The sequence below is a fragment of the Nymphaea colorata genome, chromosome 1 (genome assembly GCF_008831285.2).
Source record: "Nymphaea colorata isolate Beijing-Zhang1983 chromosome 1, ASM883128v2, whole genome shotgun sequence".
NCBI classification, from domain to species: domain Eukaryota; kingdom Viridiplantae; phylum Streptophyta; class Magnoliopsida; order Nymphaeales; family Nymphaeaceae; genus Nymphaea; species Nymphaea colorata.
In genome coordinates, this window is record NC_045138.2 from 43010635 (window position 1) to 43034666 (window position 24032).

Below are 24032 nucleotides of genomic sequence, written 5' to 3' on the forward strand. Positions count from 1 at the left end.
AAATTTGGGTCCGACTCAGTACTCAACATGTAGGTAAGTTCTTGGTGAAATGTCCGCAACTTTGATTCTTCTATTCTTCAATGGTTTTAAATGATTCTCCATTTAGCAGACCAAAGATGCTTCATCTTCTCCTTGAGACTCCTTGTTGACGTTATTGCAAACAAGCAAATTTTACGTGAGTAGACAAATGAAAATCGTACTAAGTTATGATGAAAATGTCTTCCCAGCATTCATTAGAAACTTCCTATAAGTTTGCCAGAAACGCCCACTAGCCAAATACTCAGTCCGGCTTCTTTCCTTTACATTGTCCAAGTGCTGCTGGTCTGCTCGCTTTCTCAGACAACTGGACAAGGTTGGAGGCTCAATCACCCTGTCAACTATAAAGCAAAACCTGAGCAGGGAGCAGAATCATCCTTGAGCGCTTTTGCGGAGAACTTCAAATCTCACGGTCAGGGTTCGAATTCTAGTCCATTGAGGGACCCACGAAATGACGACGTGTCTTTTATGAATGGCTTCCGGACTCGATTAAAATATGAGATAATCGATCCTGTACGGCCTGCTAGACGTGATTTTGGTTGCAGGGCGGGACCTGAAAAGTTGTGCGAGGAAAACGCATGAAGATTCTCCACTAGCGAAGGAGAGAGCCTTCCTGGGAAGTGCTTCAAGATCTCCAAATTTGCAGATCCATATGCCGTTTACACGATGTCGTTCCTATACTGACCATCCCTCTCGTCTCTCGGGTGATCCAAATTGGCGCCCAAGAAGAACGATTTGATCTCGTCTGTCTTGGCCTCGTAGTCGTCCATGGATAGAATTGCAGTTCCGGGTTTGCTTCGGCGGTTCGACGACCACTATAGGTATCGGCGACAGAGGAGAGTTGGACGTGCCAGTAAGGGTGGCCAATGCTCGGTCTGGATCACTTTGATGGTGGTTTTCTTTCTGCTGTATGCGTCTTTCGTGGGTCCGAAGTTTTGGTTCCGCAGTAAGTATTTTCTCTTTTAGCAATTAAAATTTGGCTCCGTCTGTGATTTCTTGTTTTTGTTCTTCGTTCTCTCCCTTTGGTATTTTGTGTTTTCGTTTCTTATTTGCATTTTCTCTTCGATTTATTTGTGACCCATGTGGTCGCCATTGAAAGAACTCAACATTTTGAGTTTTGACTTGCAGATGCAGCGAATATGGTTGCATATGGTTGCTTTGTTGTGTTTCGTTCTTTATAAGATAGAGAATTTTATTTTTATTTATTTGCGATTGATTTTATATTTCCCTTGTCATGGTTGATTTATTGAAAACTTCAAAATTTTTAGTATTGAAGTAGGAGATTACTGATGGACAAATTTCATAGTTTGTGCATGTATCTACAAGTTTGTTTACGTGCTAGTGCATCATACATGAACGGATAGAGGAGCGGACTGTTGTATATCACAAAAATGAATAATCAATTGGAGGCTCCAAAATTTTAATGCGGAATCTTCTGTTATGTTATTTCAGATATGATTCATTATTTAAACAAGCCATTTCCTGTTCTCATTGTTGAATTTATACAGTTTTGACTAGTTCAATTTTTCCTGCCATCTGTCTGTTTTATTTCTGCTCCCACCAGTTTGTGCTAGAGCCTCTGAAGCAAACAGTATTCTTACCTTCAATGCATAGGTCAATCAAGTACTGGTCCAACCAAGGATGACCTTTGGGTAATTTGATGTTCTACCCTCAGCTAAAGAGATTTGCTTTTTTTTTATTTTTTGTAGCTGAAGTAAAGTAAAATTTCTCTGATGTTGCATTTGTGATAGTTGAATTATGTCTTGGTCTAAAATGTGAAAAATATTTTCTTTTGTGGGATTAGCTGAAAAGAGCTGTTGAGTCCTTTTACTTCAATTCAGGGGAGATGGACTATTCACTGTCAGGAAATATCCAAAAATCCATCACAGGTAATCTCTATCCTAGCAATTAATCTGCTTTCCATTAAAACAGAAATATGTGATCATATTCTTGTTCGCTCATTGAAGACCGCTTAAAAGTGTCGACTCAAACGTCTACTTGCTTTCTTGGTCGAGGTTGAAAATATGTCTCTCTTACTATTCTTATGTGGATGTTGCTGTAGATACTGGTCAAGATTCAGATTCCATAGATACAGCTGCAAGGGGTGAGCTGCAGAAATCAGCAATGATCCTGGTCCAGAATGAAGGAGCTGCGAATGAACATAAAGACAATGCTAATATCATTGAACATGGATCTTACATTATGCAAAAGTTTCCAAGTTTTGGTTCTCAGGTTGAGCATGTTCCCGATAGAGTTTTGGAGGAACAAAATGACCTCAATAAGAGTCCTTTAGAAGAGAGCTTAAGGAATATGGTGAATCAAGCATCTGGATTGAAAGTAAATATAAGTGAGAACACCTCTGGTGGTGGGAGTCTGGGGCATCCTAAAGTCAAACGCCATAGGAATAAATGTGGGTATTATATTTTCCCTCATTGACATATTTGCTGATTAATCTCTTCTTGTCTTTTTTTCTTTTCACTACCCTTGGCTAATATTCTTATTGTTTTTATGTCCTAATCTTTTCTCCTTTTTCTTTTTGATGCTAGAACGAGTACTTTAGCTTGTTTATGTATGATTTACATATTGCTAGCTCATGCCATTACCTGCTTCATGTGTGCTTAATTTTCAAAATTACTCAGATCGACCATTTCTCTTAATATGTTTCTGCTATATATGTTAAAAACCTACCGGATAAGTAAAAGTACATGTGACACAATGTGACACATCGGCTGTTTGATCTTACTACATGAAAATGTGATTTGTTCGAGGCTTGCAAACTCAAAGCATAATCAAAAAATTCCTATGTGTTGATTTTTCTTGTTTGGATTTCTTTGTGATTGGTACCATGACTTAATTTCAGTACAAACTCCAAGTACACATTTCAATTTTTTGGACTGCATATGCTCCTAGCATGCATTTTCAATGTCTTTTTTGCTGCTTTATTGTTTTGGTTGAACTATTCACTCACAATTCTCATTTTTAAATGTATTGTTTTCAGATTTTCCATGTAACATTGGGTTTCTAGATTCAACTGACAGTATAGTTGAACCCAGAGACTTCCAAAATTTCACTCATTTTTCTCTTGAGTATGTTGTGAAAGAGGAAAATCTGTATGGTAATGAACCTAAATTTGGTGGCCACCAGAGCCTCGAGGAAAGAGAGAATACATTTTTTGCTAGAGATCAAACGCTTCACTGTGGATTCGTAAAAGGTCCTGAAGAATCACCAAGCACTGGGTTTGATATAGATGAGAAAGATAAGGAGTACATGAATTCCTGTCAGATTGTTGTATCGTCTTGCATTTTTGGAAACTTTGATTTCTTAAGGCAGCCAGCAAGCAAAAAGGTATACCATAACTACCTTTGGGACTGATCATTGGTTTGAAAATCATAACTGTTGTTGAAATATGTCTAGTTTTGGGCTGGGTTTCCTGTTCTTGGTAAGATCCAACTGTTTGCTGTAAAACCATGTGTTTTTAGTAACAAATGCAGTTCTTTAGAACAGGACTTGTGCTTCTGTTTGTTTCATAGCTTGAGGTATATTTAGTGCTTGGAGGTCTGGTTACCAGTGGTTACTTCCTTTCTTGTTTCTAATCTTATATTAGAATAAACTTCATGTATTTTTTGATGTCTTGAAGAAGTTTTTCTAGAAAATTTACTAGAAAAGCTTACCAGGTTTAAAATGGGGATGTCATTCAAAATAATTGCTGAAAAGTAAAACGTTGCCAGTGAATGGGCTTCAAAAGTGACACTGCAGAAGTGGTAAAAAATAAGCTTCACAAATTATTTGGCTGCCGCAATAATAAAACTTATTAGCTTCAGACTGAGATGTAACACTGAAAAAGCAGAGAAGGCAGACTTAAAATTTCAAAATATAAGTTTATTTTTGCACAATCAAAATTGGAACACATATGCCTGCCTTAACCAGAAAGGAGGAAAACCACAAAAAAGGGAGAAAAAAGGAAAGCACATACCCTTTCCCTTGTGTCCGTTGGGCTTGATCTGTATGCAGACTTTACCATACTGTTGGAGAAAAAGGGGTCATCAAACTACTATATGCAAAGCTGGGTTAATTTGTCAAGAAAACCAAATTGTGAACATGCTTTGGTGAAGAAGATACTATTAGTACTTGGATTCGGGTCTTCACTACAAGAATGGGCAAAGTAGCCACATGCACTTACTGACAATGCAGGAGAAATGTGAGTGTTTTAGATGGTTGCCGACGTTTAAATTTGACATGAGAATAAAGAAAGCATTGTTAGGAATACTACAAGCTATGTCACATAGGTACCGGTATGGGTACGAACCATTTTCAAAAAACTTGGGTGCGGGGGTATGGCAGTACACACACATGCACATATATATATATATGTGTGTGTGTGTGTGTGTGTTATATGTGTGTGTGTGTGTCAAAAAATTTCAAACAGAATAACACATTCACACATATATATATCAAAAAATTACAAATAGAATAACATATTTATAAATCATGATCCAAAATTTATCAGTCTTGATTCTCAAATACATCAACTTTTTTGATTCTCATTCTCTTCAGTCGCATAATTAACATACAAAATACATCAACTTTCTTGAATCTCATTCTCCTCAGTCACATCATCAAGATTAGAAGGAGCAACAGGTTCTGTAAGGTCCATATTAAGAGCATGCAAATCATGTTCCCCTTCAAGGTCCACGTCAATGTCCTCTGGATTAACATCCCAATACTTGGATGATCCTGAACTGCAAGTCGCCACAAAATCAAAATATGATTTAACTTTTAAGTTAATATTAACTTTAAACAACCAACATAATATACAAATGTAATTATGTATACATACCAAAGATACAAAAAGAAAGAAATACCTGTAAGCATCTGAAGTACGTGAAAGCAAGCGTAGGTTGGACTGGACATAAACTAAATCTTTTGCTCGCTCATTGGTTAGCTTATTTCTCTTGATATTGTGAATTTGAGAATAAGTGCTCCAATTTCTTTCACAACATGAAGAGGTTGCAGGTTGAGATAATAATTTCAACGCAAGTTGCTGGAGATTTGTTGTCGCTGCTCCAAAACATAACCACCAATTAACAGGATCTTCTTCATCTCTTGCCATTGTAGCTTGTACTGAATCACTTCTTCCACCAGAGAAGCTCGCAAACTCACTATTTATTATCTTCAACCGATGAGAATCAGAATATAGTCTTCCCAAACATATCTCCCTATTTTTTGATATTTCTGGATTTCGATTAGGAGGAACATGACCAGTACCTCCTGCCAACCATGTTTGTCCATAATATTTGGGATTTAAGGAGTGTGCCACATAATGCAAAGGGTTATTGCTTCTATTCCATCTTCTTACTAAAATTTTATGCACATGATCGAAAAACTCAGAATCATCAAGTGCAACATTCTTCTTCTCCTGTCTAAGAATGATGTTTTGAATTTTTTCAATCATGTTATCCCACATATCATAAACTCTATGAAGCATGGGTCCTTCTTTGTCAACTTCTCTCAACATCTGCCAAATAGGCTCTTTAAACTGTAGAAAATATGAAATCTTATCCCACCATTCATCTTCTAAAATACATTTTTTAATTTGTTGAGCCTTCACAATGTCATCACTCCAGTAAAACTCCCAATCATTGTCAGTCACCATAAGTGTTAATGTATGTTTCACCTGTTTTATTCTTTTTATCATTACAATAATGGATGCAAAACGAGTCTCTGCTACCTTCAACAATTTCAAATCAGAATGCCTATTAAATATAGCAAGAGCATTGTTGTGGTTTACAACAAAATTTCTGATGTTTCTAACATCATGCTCAAGCTCCTCAATCCAAGAACATAATATACCAGCATTTGTATCATCATTTGATGGGTTGCAAATACTTTTAAGTGTTAGATTTATATTGTGTGCCACACAAGGAGTCCAGAATATGTGACTATACTTGGGATCACTTGCCAAATTCATCTCTGCTCGTTGGCAAACTGGAGCATTATAAGTAATAATTTGCACAACATTATCTTCACCCACTTCTTTGATGACTTCTATAAATAACCCTTTTAAATATTCATCATCTTTATACTCCCCAGATGCATCAACACATTTCAAGAAGATTGGTCCATCAAGCGAATAAGCAATAAAATTGATCAGTAGCCGTCTTTGTATATCAGTCCACCCGTCGGAAACAATGGATACTCCATATTGTTTCCATGAAAATTTCTTCTTTTCTAATAATTTTTCGATGTTTGCCTTCTCTTATGCAAGAATTCTCAACTTTTCTGAACTCGAGGGTACATAACCACTCAAACTGCAATTAGCCAAACCTGTAACAACATCTTTCCAATAAGGACTTCTGGCTATATTAAAAGGAAGTGAACTTGCAAAAAAAAACCTTCCGATTCTTCTATCCATCTCTGCCCTTCCCATAGTTTTGAATACTTGTTCTAATTTTTTGGTATCCCTGCTTGCCATGTTCATTTTTCTTTTCTTTGAAGCATCTTCACCTTCCTCAATAGCATAAATAGGAACAGATAGTTCACTTGACTGGGCTGAAGATTTGTTCGTCTTAGCTGCATCGTGTTCTTTTTTTATCTGCTTCATCGATTCTTTGCTAACTTTTTGACATGGTCGAATTCCAAAACATGGGATATGCAATAAATGTGCCTTGCAACGTGTATAAGAGCCAGTGAACGTCTTATTACAAAAATTGCAAGAAAATATTATATTCCCACCGCCACCTGGTGCTTTTCCAAGTTTTTTCACATACCGCCAAAGAGGCTGAGATGGATTATCCAAGCCTAATGCTGTGGTATTAACACTACTACTGCTGCTTGCCATATTTCCACTTCCACTCGTAGGCATCGTTTCTTTTCCCTTATCAGCCATTACAACTTATATGAAAAGCACCTAACAAGAGCTGCAAAGACGCACACAAAAAAGAACACGATGACCATCAGTCACTAAACTTCCCCAAACTGTCAAGATTTTTACAGAATCAGTCACTAAACTTCCCCAAACAGTCACGATTTTTACAAAATAACTTTGGCAAAGACTTCCCCAAAATCGAACACGCTGTAAATAACGCAAAAAAAAAAAAAAAAATTTCTATTGAACATGCTGTAAATAACACGCATAGAAGAACAAACGATGTGAAAAACTGATGCATATGAGAACAAATGATGAAAAACTGATGAGGCGCACAACACATGATCAACGATGAAAAAATTATGAAAAACGTAACTACGAGATCTAAGAAATGAAGAGGCGCACAACATATAATCAACGATGAGGAGGAGACAGAGTCATAACCATCGAGAGGGAAGGAACAAAGAGGAGGTAGGGAGGAGGACAGGAAATAGAAGAAATCGGCAAAATCGAAGCTAATACCGTCCACAGTCACTGCCGTTCGTCCACCGGTCGTCGCTGGTCACCGCCGTTCGTCCACCCAAGTCGCCGGTCATCGAACGCCGTCGCCGGTCGCCGCCGTTCGTCCACCCAAGTCGCCGGTCGCCCCAAATGCAGCGTTTGTGAAATGGGTGTGAGGAAGAAAATCTCGAGGGTTTAGGGCTTCAATCAATCAATTTAACGTTAGATTAGTTTTAAAAGTTAAAAACTTAAAATCGTTAATTTCAAAATTGGACATCTTTGGACTTGGTCAAGGTTGACCTTGACCGAGTCCGAAAATGGACCAATTTGAACCCGGGTACGTTGACCGTACCCGGTACCGCATTGACCGAATTAGTGCCGCACCGGTAGCCGTACTGGTACCGTGCGGGTACTCCTCCTTAGGAGGAGTACCCGTGTGACATAGACTACAAGTAAGAATATGATTACAGTTTCATCAATCATGGAAAAAATGAAATGTGAATGCTAAGCTAGCAATGGTAGCTGGTATTTCTGAGATGGACCAAAATATTTATTTCCCTGTGCCCTTTTATTTCTCTCAGTATTGACCCACTTTATTTTGTCCTCCATTTCCATCCATAAGCTACAACCAAAGGCACTTGGACTGAAGGAATAAAACCAATGCCTAAAATATTTTTGAAGTAGAGCCTGTTAGAGAAAAGAGTATAATCCACTAAGCCACTCTTTCCTAGTCCACAGAACAAGGTTCTGACATGCCCCCAGCAATAATAACAGGAAAATAATTGCAATTTTGGTCTATGATTGATTCAAGTATTAAATGGGTCACACACACCATTAGATCAGCTAGTGGCAAGCAGAGTTGATTTATACAAAATTGAGGACCTCATTTTTGGTTTACCTGCAAGTGCAGCAAGGGTAACTCCTTCCTAAGGACATAACTTAGTATAAAAAGGTCTGGTTGTGTCACAAGGTGGGGTTCAGTATATCCAATTGTGACACAAGAAGCTCACGCTCCAAGTAATGCATCTCCATTATCAAGCTCAAGGGCAGGGTATGCCAAGCTGGAAAATTGGTTTCTTCAGGAGGGCCTCATTATGGGCATAAAACATGTACAGAATAGGGCAAAAACTCGAAAGTTGTCAATAGGTGGTTGGTTACTCATGAAGTGAACCCAAATAGCATGGGTGCTGACCTGAACCTTATCTCAGTAACATGTGACTACGTTTGGTCTATGATTTTTTATCAGCATCCTACCTAACCCTTTCTGTTTGCGATGCTTCTTATTTAGAAGCAACATTTCTTACCTTGTAGAAACTGGAAGGTCCTGATTGATGGAATTGAACCCATGTGGATGAGCTGTTTGGGACCAAACAGGCTGATATAAATTAGTGAATCCTCATGTGGTTAGTGGTTAGCACACTATAAAGTGTAAAGTCACTGCACTTTACATTTTTTCCTTTAAGATGTTACAGGAGTCACAAATTGGATTTGATTTCTAGCTTAGTGACTGGAGTCTATTCTAGATTTTGTAATAGGGTCTGACCTTTCCTACATGCCAACATACACATATGCGCAAAAAGTGCATGGGGATCGACCTGCCTTAGAAGTTTCAAGGTGCTGGTTTGATGTGTTAGAGAATACTGAAAGAGAGTACTGAACATGAACTGAGCTGGGGGGAGCCACGATTTTTTCTTAGAGGGACAAAATATGAGATTTCTTAAATTTTTGGGCTAATTATATTTTTTCAAAATTTTGACAAGGGGAAAATTCAAATTTTTGAAAAAATTACCATGTAAAATGTTATTTTTCAAAATTTTGGGGATGGCCACAGCCTCTGCCATCCCCCCTGTCTCTGCCCTGGGAGTGAGTAAATATCCAAACAAATGAAAATGATCACTAAATTGATGTAAATGTCTTGTGTTCCTGCAACTAATATTGCTGTATGCAGTTCTGCTTTCCGAAGCCTGCTTTCTTTGCCTTTATTGATTGCCCATTAAGTATTTTTGAAGAGCTTCTATGTTATTTGCGAGACAAGTAGAAATTATAACTTCACATCTTTACAAATATTCCCTCAAGAACAAATTACACAATAACAATGTAAAAGAGAAACAATGAAAAATAAATAATACAAATACGATATACTTGGATTTAAGAAACTGTACCTGGTTCTTTTCACCCATGAACTCAGACCCAACCTATGGATTTGGTTCTCACCATTTTTCTATCCCTTGTACAATTATTTCTAGTAGGTTCGAGCTCAACGATTTTCTCCCTTTCCCTTTTGTATATAAATAGGGTTTTTATAGACACTTTTCTTGAATGCTTCCTAATTCCTTTAACATCAATAAAATTGTTAGAAACATCTTTTCATTTGGAATATGCTTATTTTATCCTTAATTTTTGTTTATAATTCTGTTTGGCATACTTTTATGTTACATTCATGTAGAGAGTGTGGGTTCAAGTGGTTATCAATTATCATATTTATGTCTGTTGAGGAGGAGATTTGGAGAGAGAGAAAAGAAAATGAATTTGTTTGCCCTAATCCCACAATAAATAGGATTAGGGGGCACACAATTATAAAAACAGTCCAAGTTGGTGCCCGTCTAATTTGACAAACGATCCATACGACAAAGGATTAACAAAGGCTTTGTAATCTGCTATGATATCAGGTTTACTGTCTCCTCCAAAATCCTTGTCTTTCACCATAGAGCCCAAGCCAACAGGAAAGATCAGCCAAGCCAAGCCAACAGGAAAGATCAGCCATCAATATAAGAGAGATATGTGCAATCCACAGCACCAGACAAGCAACCAAGTCAACCCACGTCCTGAGATCAGTTCTGAACTAGAAACCCAGCATGATCTGGTCTAAACCACCAACGGCAGATCACTAACCAAAACAACCACAGAATAATTAAAGTAGAGCTTCAAATCTAATTTCAAGACAGAAACTAGAAACCCAGCATGATCTGGTCTAATCCACCAACGGCAGATCACTAACCAAAACAACTACAGAACAATTAAGTAGAGCTTCAAATCTAATTGGAAGACAGAAATCTAGCAAAATTTGGATTCAATTGCCGAAGTATGCAGCCACAAAAATAATGAATCGTAGACTCAAATTTGACTATAAACTTGAGTCTGATAATCACAGCCAGACAAAAGAAATTGTCCTCCAACGTTAACAGTAGAAAATACCAAACTGCATGGAGGCAACCCATGTAATCAACAGAAAATACGAAATCTGAGACCTAAAACATCCTATGAAAATGCTAATAAACTCACGACACTAAACTATTTACCAGAACCCCTTGAAACAACTCTCAACAAGGTCTACATACATCCAGACTTACCTAGGTCCTAGTCAATTTTTACCACTATTTTCCAGTTTAACTGATGAGGTCTTAGATCAACTCCAATCCACGGTAGTTCAGACGGCCCAGCATAGACGAGTAAATTCAAGCATAGGTCCACCCAAAAAAATTCTACAAGCTAGCATCCCTGAGCTACAATATTTTATTTTTTGTCTAAATAGATTTTTACAAATTTTCATTTTTAGGATTGTCCACATCGACACTCCCATCCTTGCCTCATTGCACATGGTATGGATACAGGTGCTGCTGGTATGGGCACAAGTGCGGAGTACTTTAAAAAACTTGGTACAGTGACACAGTAGAGTGTGTGTGTGTGTGTATATATAGATATATATAACAAGATTTTTAAGCAAATAAACACATAAATTCATTGTTTTGCATTTATAAAACATATATTACTGAATAAAAATGTTAAAATAGATTAAACAAATATAAAAATTACAAAAAACTTACCAAAAAAATATCAAAATTAAGTTTGCCGTGTCCAAGCAATGCCTTGTACCAGCACCAGTGTCATTGTCTTGGAAGAAAAAAAATTCCCAGTTGGCAAGTTTATTTTCATGCACTAATTGAAACACTTGAGTACAAAACAAAGAAGGATTTTTCAATAGTAATAAAGCAGGTATAACTTTGCCACTTGCCTTAAAGTCATGGATTACTTTGGAAGAAATGCTACATGAATCTTGGTTCCTCCTCTTTTTTCAGCTGTATGGTATTTGATTTGGTTGTGCATCGGTTTCAAACTAATAAAAGTGACAATTGGTTTTCAGATTACAAAGCGGTCAAGGGAGAATGTTTGCTTTGTTATGTTTGTGGATGAGTTAACAATGAAAAGATTGTATGTGGAGGAACTTGCTGTGGATGAAAGAGGATATATTGGCTTATGGAAAATTGTTATTGTAAAGAACTTGCCATACACAGATTTACGCAAGGCAGGAAAAGTTCCAAAGTTCTTGTCACACCGGCTTTTCCCAGCATCTAGGTAACTTCTGTAATTGTTAACCTGCTTCCCACCTGTTTCATCTTTTGAATAATGCATTCTGTGGTTTTCCAAAGTGCAATAATTGTTTGGAACTTTCTGTTTGTACTACTGAAAAAACAGCACAGAAATCTGACAGATGGCAATCATGTTACATTTAAGTTATTTTTGGTTCTTCAAGCACTATAGTTGACTGGTGTATCATATCCCATGTGGGTGCAGCAAGTTGGCTGCCGTACTTATGTATACCATGGGTGCTGCTGTTAATATTTGATGGCTGTCATACTTTTTATTCTAAGTTCAAGTATATATGTCTTGGCTTTCAAGCACATTAAGTGATATTTCTTAACAAATCCAACTGTATAAGTGGATGAAAAATCTTGAAAATTATTTGATTAAAAAAATCTTGAAAATTATTTGATTAAAAAAAATCTTGGAACATCAGATCAGTCAGATATAAGGTTTCTAGGATCAGTGGTCTTGGTTTTGTTTGCTCATAAAAATTCTGATCTAGGGAACAAATTTCCATGAAATTGTTGAATTTTTATATTTTAGGTATTTTGTCTCCATCTGTACAGTCAGATTTACGAAAACAGCTTAAAGCACTGGAGTCATACGTAGGGGCATATTTGGGGAGTTATAATCTGAGGAGCCTATATGAATAATATCTGTCTCAGTGTGTGTTTGTGTGTCTATATATATATATATATGAAGCTCTTTTGAAGGTAAACCTCTGCACTTGTATGTACTCCCTTTCTCTCTCTCTCTCTCTCTCTCTCTCTCTCTCTCTCTGTGTGTGTGTGTGTGTGTGTGTGTGTGTGTGTGTCTCTACATACACACACACACACAGATCACCTGCTTCATATTTCAGATAATACAATATATTATGATTTTTGACGCGCAAGGGTGATTTGAGCCTTTCTATTCTTATTACTCGTTGAATAGTGGAAAATATCTGATACATGGCTGTGGTGTTGCATTCATTAAATTACTTTTGGATCTTCAAGCACTGCGGTCAAATGATTGTAATGCAGTACAGTAGTCTCTCTTTCTCTCTCTCTCTCTCTCGCGTGTTTGTGTGTGACTCTAGCTTATGAACTCTCATTACTCACATCAGCATATACAAATTTTCAATGTGCAATGAAAAGGAAGAATAAAATGGAGAAAACCTGTTGTGTATAGGTATTCATTCAGTCGCAGTTCCTCATGAACTTGAACAGGCCCTAAAAGTTAGGGACTTGTGAAAAAGTGTAGGAACATTTCAAGGCCATAAAAGGCACATTTAGTTGGCTGACCAGAGTTTTTTGTGCTTCAACATGGACACTATAATGGGTAGTAGCTGAAAGGGGTGGACAGTGAGAAGCGTGCTGAATTTTGTGACATTTCTACCATTCACAATTTTTTTCATTTCTTTGCATGCCATGTTGCAAAACCATTTGTTGCACTTGCTTGTAGGTTTGCCAAAACCCTTGGTAACCCACTAAAGTTGAATGTTGAAGGATAACCAATTATAATCATGATTTCCATGTTTCAAAATGTCTGGGGATCTCCAAGTGACAGTCAAATCCACATTATGCGTGATGAAGGAACAGGGGAAAAGATGGAGTAAACTCTGTGATGTGGAGATCCGGCTGTGTATCATGGAAGGGATCCACATTTTTGTACATAATTAGTAATCTCCTGGTTAGTCAATGAGGGCTTGTCTTAGTGGCTACTTCACATAGTGGCTACTTCACATTGTGTGATTTGTCTTGGCTGATAAATCCAATTGATATCACCTGAAGCACATAGTACTCCTAGGAAACTGTGAAAAACCAACTCAACTTATTTTCATTATCAAAATCCATGATGGTTGGACCCCAGCTCTTCTTTATCCAACTTTGTCATACAAGACAGTAGCACAAAATCATTTGATAGTATGTCCATCATCAACTTTTATAGTGACAGCTTCAAGGATCTAAAATAAAAGAAAAGAATGATCTGATCCACTCTTTGACTAAGACGTAGGTGACAAACAGCGACTCTTGTGTGCTGAATAATTCCTGCATCAAGTCCTTTGCCACTATGTCACCAAGGTGCGGGGTGCAGGTGCTGGCGCGACACATTTCAAAAAATTTAGGTGCAGCGGTGCGGCGAGAGTATTTATTATTATTATTATTATTAATTTATTGTAATAATAATAATATGTATATAATATATAATTATATATAACAAAAAATTGTCATAAACCACAAAATTATTAAATAACAAGATCAAAATTGCAATTTGCTAATCATGATATAATTATCAATCATCAGCTCAACATCAACAAGAAATATACTCTAGTTTTGAGTTCACAAAATCACAGTTCATACAGTCAATACATCATAGTTCATACATCATTACATATTACATCATCAATCAGAGTTGTGTTCCACTTCCACTTCCACCAATATCTTGATTTTTTTCAATGCTTTCAACGATATCATCATCATTGAACGCCTCAGAAGGAATAACAGGTTCAGAAAAATCCATGTTAGCAATATATAAATTGCGTTCTCCATCGAAATCAAATTCATCGGGATTTACATCCCAATATTGAGATGATCCACAACTGCACGTTATTATAAAACGAAAGTTAAACAATAAAAAATATTGACCATAAAAATATAAGAAATCTAACACAACATAAGAAATTGAGCGAAGCAAAACAACATAATAAAGAAATACCTGTATTCTTTTTCTTTTCTTAAAAGAAGACGCAAATTAGAATGCACATAAACCGAGTCCTCTACACGTTGGCTAGTGAGCTTATTCCTTTTAATCTATGATACACGGGTATGCCTCCAAAGGAGGCGTACCCTATTGGTACCGGTATGACACCGGTACCGGTACGGGCCTGGGTACGGTTCTGGTACGCGTTGGCCGAACCGAGTACGGTCAACGTACCGGAGGCCGTATCCGTCCAAAATTGGACACGGTCAACATTGATCGAGTCCAATTTTGTCCATTTTTTTTAAATGTTTATTTCATTTTAACGTTAAAAATCATTTTGACGTTAAAAAAAAAGTAAAACGAAACCCTTTCGTTTTTGTCTTACGACCCTTTACCTCTCGTCTCTCTCCGGCAACGAAGCAGCGGTGACAGGCGACGGCAGGGCGGAACGGCGACGGCAGCGGCGACGGCAGGAGGTGACTGTGACGTTGTTTTTTTCATTTTTTGTTTTCATTTTCATCGGCTCCACCCCTGCCTTCGCCGTCGGCGACGAGCAACAACGGGTTGTGTGTGCAAAAAACTCATCGCCTGAAAGTGAAAACCCATCACCCCTCCCTCTAGCTCGCCCTTTCTCTACCCGAGAGGGTTTCAAATCTCTCTCCCTCTCTACCCGAGAGGCTAGCCGACGATTTATAGCCTAGCCGCTTCCTCATGTGTTTTGTAAGTTTATTTGTATGTGTCAATGTGATTTGCAGCTTTTTTGTGTGTTTTCATAATAAACTTGATCTTCTTCCTGGTAAGCCAGAGATTCAGAGAATATAATAGAGGCCTCCTTTTCATTCTTCACTGTCTTAGAATATGAGGCCTTTTCATTCTTCACTGCCTTAGAATATTGTTGAATGTGGATTGCATTTGCCGGCAGGGCATGTGAATGAGTGTTGCACTCATGCCGTTGTACTGAATGAGTGCTGCATGTAGAGCCGTTGTACTGTGATATATCGTTTCATGAGAGGATTCATCTATTTCGAATGATCCCTGTTTTTATTGGTTATGTGTTGCAGTTGCAGCTCAATTGCTAGATTCTGTTCAGACATAAGTTGTAATGGCTGATAAAGGAAAAGAAATACTGCCTCCTACAGGAAGTGGGAATGTAGAAAGTAGCAGTAGTAGTGTTAATACCACTGCATTAGAGAAGGATAATCCACAACAGCCTCTTTGGTGCTATGTGAAAAAAATAGGAAAAGGACCAGGTGGTGGTGGGAATGTAATGTTTTCTTGCAACTTTTGTGAAATGATGTTCACGGGCTCTTCTACACGTTGCAAGGCACATTTGTTGCATATCGGAGGCGTTGGAATTAGACCATGCTCAAAACTTACCAACGAGGAGATTAAGATATTCAAAAAAGAACAAGATGCAGCTGAGACGAAGAAATCTTCATCCAGATCAAGTATGTCTGTTCCTCTTTATGCTACTGAAGGAGGTGAAGATCCTTCAAAGAAAAGAAAAACATTAGCACAATCATTCAATAATATGGGAAGGGCAGAGATGGATAGAAGGATCAGAAGCTGACATGTTTGTATAATTGTATGTTAATTACTTCCATACTGTGTTTTGGACCATGATTTTATTCTGTTTGCAATTTTTTGATATATATGTGTGAATATGTTATTTTGTTTGAAATTTTTTGATATATATATATTTATATATATATATATGTCCGTGTGTGTACGGTCGTACCCCCGTACCCAAATTTTTTGAAAATGGTCCGTACCCGTACCCGCACTCGTACCCGTACCTATGTGACATAGCTTTTAATGTTGTGTATATGACCATATATGCTCCAATTTTTTTCACAACATGATGATGTAACAGGTTGTGATAGTAATCTCAAAGCAAGTTTATGAAGCACGGACATTTCTGATCCATAGGACACCCACCAATTAAAAGGACTCATGTCATCATCTTCTCTTGTTGCTGCTGTGCCTTCTGAACTAAAATTTCCTAAAAAAAAACTTGTTATATTCACAAATTGTTTGTCTTTTGGTATAAGAATCTGTAAAAAGTCTGTCCATACATGACATTCTTTGAGTGTTTAACTCATTATCTAAATTTGGAGTAACATGTCCAGAAGCTCCTTCAATCCATTTTTTAGTGTAACATTTGAGATTTAAAGAATGTGCCATGCAATGCAAGGGATCAACTAATATTGTACTTATGCGATCAAAGAACTCTGAATTATCAAATACAATGTCTTTTTTTTTCTTTCTTAAAAACTATACGCCGAATTTGTTCAATCATATCTTTCCACATTGCGTAAACTTTATGAAGCATAGGTTCATCTTTATCAACAGCTCTCAACATGCACCAAATTGGCTCTGTGAAATCCTATGCAATTTTATCCAACCATTTATCTTCAACAATAAGGTTTTTAATACTTTGAGCTTTAGCCTCATCTTCAACCCGATAAAAGCTCCACTCTCTACTAAACATCATTTGAATAAGTGCAAATCGCACTCTTTGAATTCTTTTCAACATGACAATTATTGAAGCGAATCATGTCTCTGCAACCTTTAACAATCTCAAATCAGAATAATTACTAAAATGAGACAATGCATGTTGGTGATTAACGATGAAATTTCTAATATTTCTTGCATCTTTTTCAATCTCTTGAATCCATGGGAATAGCTCATGTTCTTTGGGATCTACATCTTCACTTGGAGGATTGCATATGTCCTTCAGTGCTAAATTCAAAGTATGTGCAACACATGGAGTCCAAAAAATATGTGAAAAATCATACCTCAAACTAAGTCCAACACTTTTGCATACAACAACATTATCTGTAATGAGCTGCACCACTTTTTTAGGACCAACCTCCTTGATGGCTTCTACAAATAATTGCTTCAAATATCCAGCATCTTTATATTCTCCATATGCATCAACTGCCTTCAAAAATATTGGTTCATCACGTGCAATGACAATGAAATTAATTAGTGGACGTCTTTGCATATCTGTTCACCCATCAAAAACAATTGATACCCCAGTCGTGTTCCATTTTAACTTTTTTCTTTCTAAACTTTGCTCAACCTCGTTTTTTTCATTCTGAAGAAGTGATGTGTGCAACCTTTCTGAACAGGTAGGTATATATCCTGATAATTTGCTATTTGCAAGCATAGTACAAGCCTTCTTCCAATATGGATTTCTAGCTATATTGAAAGGAATGCAGTTAGAATAGAAAAACTTAGCAATCACTTTATTTATTTCTGCCCTTCTACAAGAATCAAAACATGTCTCTATAGTCTTTTTTTTTCTATTAGAACTCTTAGGATTTGTCACAATAATACTTGTTTTCTTCTTGTTGTGGATTGCATCAGCACGATCTTGCAACCTCTTGAACTTTCGAGCTTTTTCTATAGAAACAATTTTACATCCTCGAATTCCATGACCTGACAACTTCAATAAATGTGCCTTAATTCTTGTGTAAGATCCTACAAATGTACCTTGACAATATTTGCATACAAAATGCACATTTCCACCGCCACTGCCTACACCTTTAGTGACCGCTTTCATTTCTTTCCATAGTGGTTGTTTTTTAGATGCATATGCTTCACCAGGTAGTGTAGAAGACTTTGAAACATCACCTTCATCCACATTCACACTAGATGAAGAACCTATTGCAGGAGAATCTGAAACAACTTCTTTTCCTTTCCTTCTATTTGCCATCTTTTATGGTTTATCTAGTGTTGACCAGCTCTTGCACTGTTGCACAGGTAGAACATCGAACAATGAGCTTTAATTTTAAAACTATCTATGGATATGTAACAATAATTGCAAAAATTCAAGTGACATTCAGATTGAATAAATGACAAGAGGTAAACAAGTGAGAGAATTTTATAAGGCATTGATAAGGTCACGTTCCAGCAATTTATAACTTTTAGAACGTGCATTTGAGTATTCAAACCAAAAAGAATTCAATATTCAGTAGAAGTATTCAATATTCTACTGTTACCAATGCATTGATAAGGCATTCATAAGCTCTCGTTCTGACTATTTGAACTTCATGTAGAACAGTAGAACTATTCAATATTCATACACAAGATTTTAGAAATCACACGCATTCTTCTCTGTTCTTTTGAATCTTTTCTTTAAAAAATAGGAAACTGCACATCACATAATGCATGGTCAATATATCAGGTGAAATCAATAGTTTAAGTTATTTAACGTTCCAAGCATGTAGAACAAAGCATGTAGCTTGGGTAGATTTTTAATAAATAAGTTGCAAAATAAATGCCAAACATCTACCATAAAATTAGATGGAAGAGCTTGACCATTGAACTGTCATATAACCAATAGAACCAAGGCATAGGACATTTACCACCAAGCTGAGATAGTATCAGCCTATCAGGAAACCAAATCTTAACATTAAGCACCAATCAAGCATAAGGAGAGCTAGCATTTTGATCAACCACCACATCATGCATATGTTCACCCCAAGTGCCAATGACATAAGAATAACAGGGAAAAAAAAAACAGAATAGCAAAGAGAGAATCATCTGATAAAGAATAGAATATAAATTATAAAGCAGATATCCAGGTTCTATAAAGTATCATTAGACTGGCAAGGAAGATAACTTCCCACTAGTCCCAAAAGGGATATATATTTAACTAACGTGCATCATAGTTGTTTCTGTCATAATCAATTTTGCGCGAGTTCAAGAAGGCATCAGCCATTCCAGACATTGTAAGCTAAATGAAAATCTCCTTGATGAAGCAAATAAATTTATTAGCAAAACAGCGTGGCTTTGGAAACAAAGATTGGTCTGCCATGGCATGGAAATAATTAAGGAATCAAACAATAAAAAAATCAGAACCACTGTAATACAAGCAAACAAAGGACGGAATGAAAGGATTAGCAGCTTGCCTTGAAATTTTGAGCGATCTCATGAACAAGCCTCTAGAAAGGAAGCTTGCGAATCAGCAGCTCGGTACTCTTCTGGACCTATGGTACTTGCAAATTTCTCTGGAAACAAGAAAGTAGAGGTAAGGAGACAACACAACATACACCAGTCGCCAAGACATGCGAAGAGTTTGTGGATTAGAAAACAGAGAACGGGGGAGACTGCACATACCGAAGAGCAACGGTTCTAGGACGATAACGGTGAGGCTTCTTCACTCCAACTGTGGTTGGGGCAGACTTCCTGGCTGCCTGTAGACCATCTCAAAGAGCATAAGGACCAAAGCAAACACATTGAGCCCATAAACTGAGAGAAAACAGGGGCATTGAAAGAGGGTTGAGGAAGAAGACGAAATAGGGAAAACAGTGGAGGGAGACAGACGGCTGGAGAAAACGAAAATCTGAAATAAACCCTTACAGAGTAGCTACCTGAACTAATTTGATGCTGCCGGAAGAGACGATCGCAGCCGACGCTGGTCGCCGGACGGAGAGGAAGCTACCGTTGGTGGAAGGGACGATCGCAGGAGAGATAGAGAAGGAGTTAGCAAAGGGGCGACAGTCGTGCCCGATAGGTTTTGTTGAAAATTTAAAAAAACCCCCAAAAAATGGACCAAAATAGATAGACTCATCGACAAAGGGGCGACAGTCGGGTGCGGCTGACCGCACCTGACTCACCGTTGACAGTCTTGGGTACGAATCAGGGTCGCACCTGCACCCGCGTCGCGTCGACGCGGGTGCGACTTCAATTTAGGCGCACCCTGGTATCATAGCTTTGCCATTAACTAATCTTTCTTGAGCAGCCTTTTGGGCATCTTCATGTTTCTGTTACATGTAGGACCTTCTATGTTGATGCTGCTTGAATAATGATACTTATATTCCAATAAGGATCCTGTCGGATGCACTTCACCCATTGATAAGGAAAAACCAATGTGATCGTCCTGTGGGATTGGATGTTGAATTCCTTATCCTGATAAAAAGGAAATAATTCACTATTTTATATCAATATCATTTCCTTGACATCGCGAGGAATGTAAACAAATTGGATGTCTCTGTTATTTGTAGAATCATTGATGGTTGTTTCTTTTTTAGTTTGTAATTTTTTTCTAGTTTTATGTTGATGATTTTCTGAATCATTCAGGTATTCAATATGGATTGATAGCAAACTGCGGCTTCATGCTGATCCACTGTTAATCCTTGAACATTTTTTGTGGCGAAAAGGAGCAGAATATGCTATTTCAAACCATTATGATAGACATTGTGTCTGGGAAGAGGTGCTTCAAAACAAAAGATTGAACAAGTACAATCACAGGGCCATTGATGAGCAATTTCTTTTTTATCAGTTTGATGGTCTCAGGAAATTTAATGAATCAAATGAAAATAATGTTCTTCCAAGCTGTAAGTATCTCGTGCTTTCGTCTCCAGTCCACGCAGAAAATTTTAGTGTACACATGGCAGTGGCAAACTGTGGTTCTTCAAAACTATGCAAGTCTTAGTATCAGACAAATGCCAAAAAGTTGGACATGACAAGCCTTGGGATAACTATATATATATATATAACATGTCTCCTTTTGGGGCTGGTTTTTCACCCACCCCTCCTTGGTATTTCCCTATCCTAGGTTGGGGAGGATCGTTATGGGTAAGGAAAAGGGAAAAAGGAAAAGGAGAGAGAAAAGCATGTGACATAAAAGAGGGGGTGGAAAAACCAGTCTTGGAACCCCCAAGTAGGACTAGTCAAAACGACTCCCCTCCTCACTCCCCCGTGACACACACACACACACACACACACACACACACACACACACACACATATATATATACACAGAGAGAGAGAGAGAGAAAGAGAGAGAGAGAATGTGGCTGCTTACATAGCCTGTTCAGCCGAGATGTTCTCGGCAACTGTGGGCCATCGACACGGATGGGCCAATTTTTAAAGAAAAAAAAAACAAAAGAAACGAGCATCAGGCAGATGATTGATGCTCTGGGTTGCAGCTGCGACCCTCCACTCGCCCACAGATGGTTTGCTAGCAGTGGTGGACCACCAACGGCGAGGGGGAAGCAACCACTTTTCCCTTTCTTCTCGTTTTTGTATTTTTTTAATTGACTCGCAAGTGGATGGGCCAGCGGCAGCCCCTGCCTTAAAAAGAAAAAGAAAACAAAATTGCTTTTACAAGCCATTTTCAAATGCAGGGAGAATAGATAGAGATCTGACCAATCTGTCAAATAAGCTGTTGCACCTGAGTCAGATGTGAGTGCACCATGAGTGCAGCTGCTAATACTTGAGCATTAATATGCTTTTATGCACGTACACCCCTAAGTTTTGTTTTGTTTTCTGCCGCCTAAGTCACATTGGTACTTCAATAAAGTCTACGTACCCATGTCTCCGTACCCGTACCCACATGGGTACTTGGACATACTTGGGTACTTTTTAGATCCAAAGCGATCCAAACTGCTTAATATTACGTGATTTAATTTTTTTCAAGTCAGTTTTCATTATGTTTTTACAATTATTGTTCATTAACATGTAATGTTTGTATTTAAATTCACTTGTTTATTTACATGTTGCTTTCATTTTGATTTTATATTATGTTGTGTATATAAATATATATTCTTGCCGTATCCTCATACCGCATTTTCTAAGTTGTCTTGACAGTACCCATATCTCCGTACCCATACCGGAACCGCACCGATTACCTTGTGACTTAGACTGCTGCATCTGCATCCATGCTCATGTCGTATAGGTGGAGAATAGAGGGTCCAGGAATATGACTAGACACTGCTAGGGAGGTGTCCAAAAGTTAGATACTTTTGATCAGTTTGTACTTGCTTCCATAATGGCGTCTTTGAAGGCATAAGCATACACTTTGAAGTTTGAACAACCGTTTCCAGTGTGTTAGACACTTTGACATTTAGAAAATGTCTAAGCTATGTGAAACTCCAACCATGTTTGCCATTGTCATGCAACATGGACCCATCATAAATATGGTCCCAAATAATTGTTTTTTATTGATTCTGCAGATGTTCCAGAAGGATCTTTCATTGTTCGTGCTCACACACCAATGTCAAATCTATTTTCATGCCTTTGGTTTAATGAAGTGAATCGTTTCACCTCACGTGACCAGCTGAGCTTTGCCTATGCTTACTTGAAGCTTCGCAGAATGAACCCAGAGAAAGCTTTCTTCTTGAACATGTTTAAGGTACTTTTCCTGTCACTTTAAGGTTTCTATGTGTCTAAGCTGTCAAAATTGAATATATAATGAAGTAATATTCTCCATGCTGTTGATGGTGGCCCTTAATAGGAATCAAAGGATGATTGGTGTTCTCATTTTCTTATATAAATTGTTCCTTCCTCTCTTTGTCCTGGATTGTTGAGTAACTGCCTCCTGAATGTGGGGTAAAATACAAGAAATAGCATGGAAGGAAGGACATCAAAGTTCCCATCTGGTTTGAATCGTCCAGCTTCTGGTAGTTGTATCAGTTAGTAGTGCTCCATATCGATTAGGATATTTACTTTGAACATATCACTGTATCTTTTCAAAATGAAAAATCTATATGTTGCCTCATCATGCTAAACCTTCTTTTTTTCAAAATGTCACGATCATATCATTTTAAAAAAGTGACGACTAAAAATATGACAACTCCTATTGTTGGTTTGTTTGTCACTTAAAAGATATTTTATTTCACAAACTTTAACTTAGTCCTACTAAGATTTTGCCGATAAAATTTTAAGAAAATTCAGAAAGTTCTCTGAAAGCTATTTAATTTGTTTTTTCCACTATGGTTATGTGGACACACAGCTAAGATGGACTCTATTCATGAAAGTGAGATCGGTTTTAAGATATGCATTGGCCTTACTCTTTCGTCACCAGTCTAGATGTATAGTTCTTCACTGGAAAAAGAATCTAGACGTATAGTTATTTAAACTTGTCTCTCTCACCTCATTCCTTCTGAAAAAATCTGACGGTCGCTGAATTTATACCTTCTCTATCTATGTCCCCTTTGACCACATTTGATTAGGAGATAGATATTTTTATGTGCTTCAACAGTAAGATACAGAGTTCTGTGCAGGATTGTGAAAGGAGGACAATGACAAAGCTTTTTCGCCACAGAGCAGAAATCATGCCTTAGCCTACTCTTGCTTGACTGCTTTGTTATATCTCAAAGTTTATTTTTGGCAATTATTCAAGTTTCTAGGGAGAACTTGTGAGACTATCATTCAGATAATTTGGTTCTTGCACCTTACTGATAGCATAAAATTGCTTTGAAATGGACAATTTATAGTTTCTGTAGGGTCTTCTTTTCCCTTATAGATGATTTTTGCAGCATTTTTATCAGTCATGTACACTCCCCTGCACATTTCTTTAATAATGCTGCTGGTCATTTAGAAGAAAACCAAAGATGCAGATGATCAGTTTTGCACTTGCAGTGTTACATTCCTTTATTTGTAACATACATTTTTTTTTTTAACTTGTTGCAAAAGGCCAATCCTTATGTTCTTTCTGGTGTTAAGTAGTTCATTAAAAATATGCCATTGTATATGTTGAGTGAGTAGGAATTCCAACAATAGAGCAAAACCCCCACCCTTCTTCATATCTCTTTAGGGCATAAGTTTGCTTTCGGCGCTTTAAAGTGGTACA

General features: G+C 37.5%; 1 protein-coding gene across 4 annotated transcripts; it reads left to right on the forward strand.

The window, feature by feature from the left end:
* The first annotated feature begins 422 nt into the window (after positions 1-422).
* On the forward strand, positions 423-23814 carry LOC116264086 (probable hexosyltransferase MUCI70). 4 transcript variants are annotated; one of them, XM_031644055.2, is made up of 9 exons: positions 423-982; positions 1651-1688; positions 1841-1925; positions 2099-2446; positions 3035-3381; positions 11544-11755; positions 20537-20793; positions 22414-22592; positions 23464-23814. In XM_031644055.2, the coding sequence occupies exons 1-9, from the start codon at positions 805-807 to the stop codon at positions 23521-23523; spliced, it is 1704 nt and encodes a 567-aa protein (XP_031499915.1). In that variant the 5' UTR covers positions 423-804; the 3' UTR covers positions 23524-23814. The 4 variants fall into 4 exon arrangements, with proteins under 4 accessions (XP_031499915.1, XP_031499920.1, XP_031499930.1 ...); XM_031644080.2 differs by having other exon boundaries at positions 843-982; positions 1601-1688; XM_031644060.2 differs by lacking the exon at positions 1651-1688 and having other exon boundaries at positions 426-982; positions 1878-1925.
* The last annotated feature ends 218 nt before the right edge of the window (positions 23815-24032 follow it).

Coding starts and splice junctions, on each gene's coding strand:
- LOC116264086 (XM_031644055.2), top strand. CDS start 805: ATGGATAGAATTGCAGTTCCGGGTTTGCTTCGGCGGTTCGACGACCAC. Junction 3,382..11,543: donor GGCAGCCAGCAAGCAAAAAG/GTATACCATAAC, acceptor ATTGGTTTTCAG/ATTACAAAGCGGTCAAGGGA. Junction 11,756..20,536: donor CGGCTTTTCCCAGCATCTAG/GTAACTTCTGTA, acceptor TGAATCATTCAG/GTATTCAATATGGATTGATA.